Source organism: Melampsora larici-populina (assembly GCF_000204055.1).
Source record: "Melampsora larici-populina 98AG31 unplaced genomic scaffold MELLAscaffold_12, whole genome shotgun sequence".
NCBI lineage: Eukaryota > Fungi > Basidiomycota > Pucciniomycetes > Pucciniales > Melampsoraceae > Melampsora > Melampsora laricis-populina.
The window spans coordinates 28,622-32,755 of record NW_006768776.1 but is presented as its reverse complement, the minus strand read 5'-3'; the positions used below and the strand labels follow the sequence as shown (position 1 = coordinate 32,755).

At 40.7% G+C, this 4,134-nt stretch overlaps 1 protein-coding gene across 1 annotated transcript; it reads right to left on the bottom strand.

The window, feature by feature from the left end:
* Window positions 1-2,123: 2,123 nt before the first annotated feature.
* On the bottom strand, window positions 2,124-2,762 carry MELLADRAFT_55625 (uncharacterized protein; the record flags this gene model as incomplete). Its single annotated transcript, XM_007408261.1, has 2 exons — window positions 2,124-2,224; window positions 2,302-2,762. 2 exons carry the CDS (start codon window positions 2,752-2,754, stop codon window positions 2,213-2,215), a joined length of 465 nt encoding a protein of 154 aa, XP_007408323.1.
* Between the last annotated feature and the right edge of the window lie 1,372 nt (window positions 2,763-4,134).

The following is a 4,134-nucleotide window of genomic DNA, read 5'->3' as shown; positions in this document are numbered from 1 at the left end:
TCTTTGGCGAGAGAGGATAAGACAGGATATTTTGCTGCATTGACCTAGATAAGAGCACAAAACAATCAATTATCAGTTAAATCAAGGATGATAATGTATAAAACGCAGAAATGATACCTTCCACCATTCAAGAGCAAGATTTGGATCTTTTTCCACTTGTTTGGAAGGCTCATCAACTCGATCCAAGTAATTTGCCAGCTCGTTTTCAATTTGTGGTTGAAACTTCTTTCTATGCGCACGGAAACCGTCATCATCATCGTCCTCACCATCAGAATCTTGATTGGGGTTGTTGTTCTTCTTTCCCACTTCAGCTTCAAGTTTTGCTTTTCGAGTGTCGAAAGCTGTTGCAATCAAGGTTTTTGCCGTCTCAAATTCACTAGAGTATTCCCCAAATGCAAATTGAAAATAATCGGCTCGCCAGCTGGGATGGAGGATGGTGGCTAAAACCAGAACATCGGATTTGAGTGCTTCATCTAAATAAGATTTGATTCGTACAAGCATGGCGTGATACATGGGGAAGAGAGGGTCGCTTCGTGAAGTACATGAATCGATTTTATTTTGGAGCGATCTCTTGAGTTTCACATACTCCCGAATGACAAGAGAGCCTGTAGGAGCATTCGCCTCAAAGACCTTGGTGAGTGTTTCGAATTCCTGTATGGGAAAGAAAGGGGTTGGTTAGAAACTTTGGGTCAAAAGAGGCTGAGGAGGTAAGTAGATGACTCACTCGCAGTATCTTGATAAGCTTGCTGACCTGCTTCCATTGGTCGGGGGTAATGTAAGCTTTGTTGAAAATGCCACGGGGTCGACTTTCATCAGGATCGCTAGGTTCCAAGCTTGGATTGCTTTGCTTGCGATTTTTGCCTTTCGCAGGCTCCTTCTGATTGTCTTTAAGCATAGTGTCAATTACCTAAGATGGTTATAAGTGATTTGTAAGCATATGATGTAGATATATTAAAATATATGAAAGGAAATACGTACCTCACGAGCGTTGTACAATCTTTCCCAACATTGAACTTTGATATTCCATCGAATTCCATACCCAGGAATCGGTCGAGGAAACTTCACATCCATGCTTTTACAAGTAGCATCAAAGACCTGCAACATCCGAGAAGAACCACCAATTTTGCGAGCAATGTCGTCGAGCTATGTATGATGTCAGCCCTGGGTACATATACATGTACCCAAAACTAACTTATAATATAGAACTTTCACTTATAAACCTAATTACATGTACATACAGCTTATAAAACATATGTAACATATAATAAAACATATACAAACACCAATTACATATACATATACATTTAAAAACATATGTAACATGTAATAAAACACCAATTACACCTCATAACTCAGTGTCAAGAGTTAAAATGCTTATACTACATAAATTACATGACACATATATGTAATTATGTAATACTAATAATAATAATAATTAATAATAATCATCAAACCCTAAACCACAGTAATGATACAATCAAATATCACTACAATTAGGTTTGGAGAGGAGAGTATATAAACCCCTCCTCTCTCAGCCTTCAAGAACTTTCCCCCAAGCATTTTATTACACATATCTTTTAAAGAACCTTTAAAGTTCCTTTGAAGTACATAATCAAAAGTCTTATACTTATAAGACTAGTGATTCACTTCATCTCTTTAAAGCAGATTCCTGCCTAAAAGATAAAGTAATTTCATTCTTCATCCTTTGGATCCTCTACTTTCCCCAAGTAGAACTTTTCAGGTTAGTAACCTCTCAAAGAACTCCAGGTTAGTCACCTTTTGAACAACTGCAGGTTAGTAACCTTTATCAACTCTCAGGTTAGTAACCTTTATCAACTCTCAGGTTAGTGACCTTTTGAACAACTGCAGGTTAGTGACCTACAACAACTCACAGGTTAGTGACCTTCTGAATAACTACCAGTTGGTGACTATAAATAACCAGGCTAGTGACCTACATATCACTCTTTGATCTGTTACCTTGAAGATTAAGGGAGGGCCTTGGATCCAGCCTTATATTATTGTATTTCAAAACCTCCTTCTAAGGAGTCATTTAACTGTAGTCTGTCTGGATTTATCCAAACAGACTGTCAGTCTCATTTCCTTTCTTCCTTTCATTTTTATTTCAAATTGTATTTACAAAATTATATTTGAAATACAACTATTTTAAATAAAAGGAACCTAACTACCCTTCCCATAGTGAGCCTAGAGTACTCTAAAGAATACCCTACCCTCACATATGAGAGATATTGATCAGCAGAAGTTTGGACGGTTAATAGGACACAACACCAGAAAACGACTTACTTTGAGAGTCAGTGCATGGACTTCATTTGCCTCGTTGCGATTAGTTGCAGGTTGTTCAACTTCGACTGCAGGTGGAGGATCGAATGGACCATCAATGACTTGATACCATTCATTGCTGACTTCCTTTCCTGGTAAGTTGCTAAGATCAGTATCCTCGTCTTTGTAATCCGAGTTGTCCTGGTTATTCAAAGGGGTTTGTTGAGACTTTGAAGACTCTTCACCATCTTCTTCTTCTTCCGGAATGGTGGCCAAAGTGTGCTCGTCGAGTGGAAAGTTGCCGAGGATTGTGGACTTGACAAGCGGCGGTGGAGGAGCTTCAATACCTAGAGCCTGTAGTCCGCCGTTAACAGTCAAAGCAATCTTATGCCCTGCACATCGCACTCTATCCGTACTTTCATCAAAAGTGAATTCTTCATAGTTTTCTTCAGCCACTTTCTTGAGTCGAGCTTGCATTGCACGAGCGCACGTATCGTTGTTACTTCCTGAGTCGTGTGTCTGGGAAACCATGTGTTATTTTAAAAATACATTAGATACTTGGTTCAGATCCGGAAATGAAAGAAAACTAAGAAAAAACTTATCTTAGAGTATAGATCATGTTTCACAAGAACATTGATCAACGGCTCGGCTAACCACTCGCCTTTGTGGTGCCAAGCAATCATCTTCATCGAGAGATGCCTGCTAACAAATTTCCACTCGCTGTTGATGTAGGTAACAGATGCTGATATGAAACCGTATCGATTACGAGGGGATGTCCAAGCGTCCAAGATTAGGCCATATTTGCTGTCAAGGGCCTGACATTGATATTGAAAGAGAACATTATGAACAATTAAAACAAAATTAAACAAATGATTTGAATGATAACAAATGCCAAGAAACTCACCTTTAGGTCAGATATGACCGTCTCTCGCTGACCAAGGTACACCCGGTGAGCGAAGTTGGCAAGCCAGGTGCGGCCAAAAAGCTGAGCGTGAGGATTGGCATATCGGAAACAGGCGCGCAAGGCCTTGTCTTCGATTCGCAACCAAGGTTGGGATGTAGAGACAGCCCACAATCCAACCATCTGATTCAAGACTGGGTTGGAAAATTTGTTTACCTTCTGAACAAAAGAGTTCATGGATGTCTGGACGAGTTGCTCTTGCTTTTTGCGTCTTTCGCAAACTGTGGGTGGAAGTACACAACCCGCTTCAATGGCCTGATCCCGTCCTTGGCAGCCAGGCTTGCCGGACTTTCCAGCTTGGGTGGAACCGTCTCGATGAGCATAGAGATTCGAATAGGAACCACCACCGCCGCGAGCTTTGGCGGGACAATACTTGCATACCCACGAGTTATAAGGACCCTCGGGTTTCTAAAGCCATTATCAGTGTCAGCTTGAAAGCACTGGCACATGATCGTTTGACAGGAATAAAGAAACAGAGAAATTGTACTCACATCTTTTCCACCCCTCACCGAGTTAGGTTCAAAGTAGTCCTTGATGGGATCATAGGGATCCACTTCTTCCACTTCGGCCTCCTTCTCTTCACCCTTTTCTTCCAACTGTTTCGTTACTTTCTTAGGCTTTTTCTTGGGTTGCTGGACTTTGACATGTTCATCCTCGGAGTCCTGAATTAAGTTCACCTCTAATCGTTTTCGCTTTGAGGTAGAAGCGGTGCTGTTAGACTGTTGAAAATAATTACAATGGTCAGTGATTGCTGAGAAGGATGTATACAATCTTAAACAAACATACCTGAGTCGGATTGTTGGATTTCTTGGTGGGTACCACAGTCTTCTTGGTCTGTTTCGAGGTAACAGCCAAAGAACTAGCTGATTTTGACTTTTTAGGTTGGTTTTTGCTTG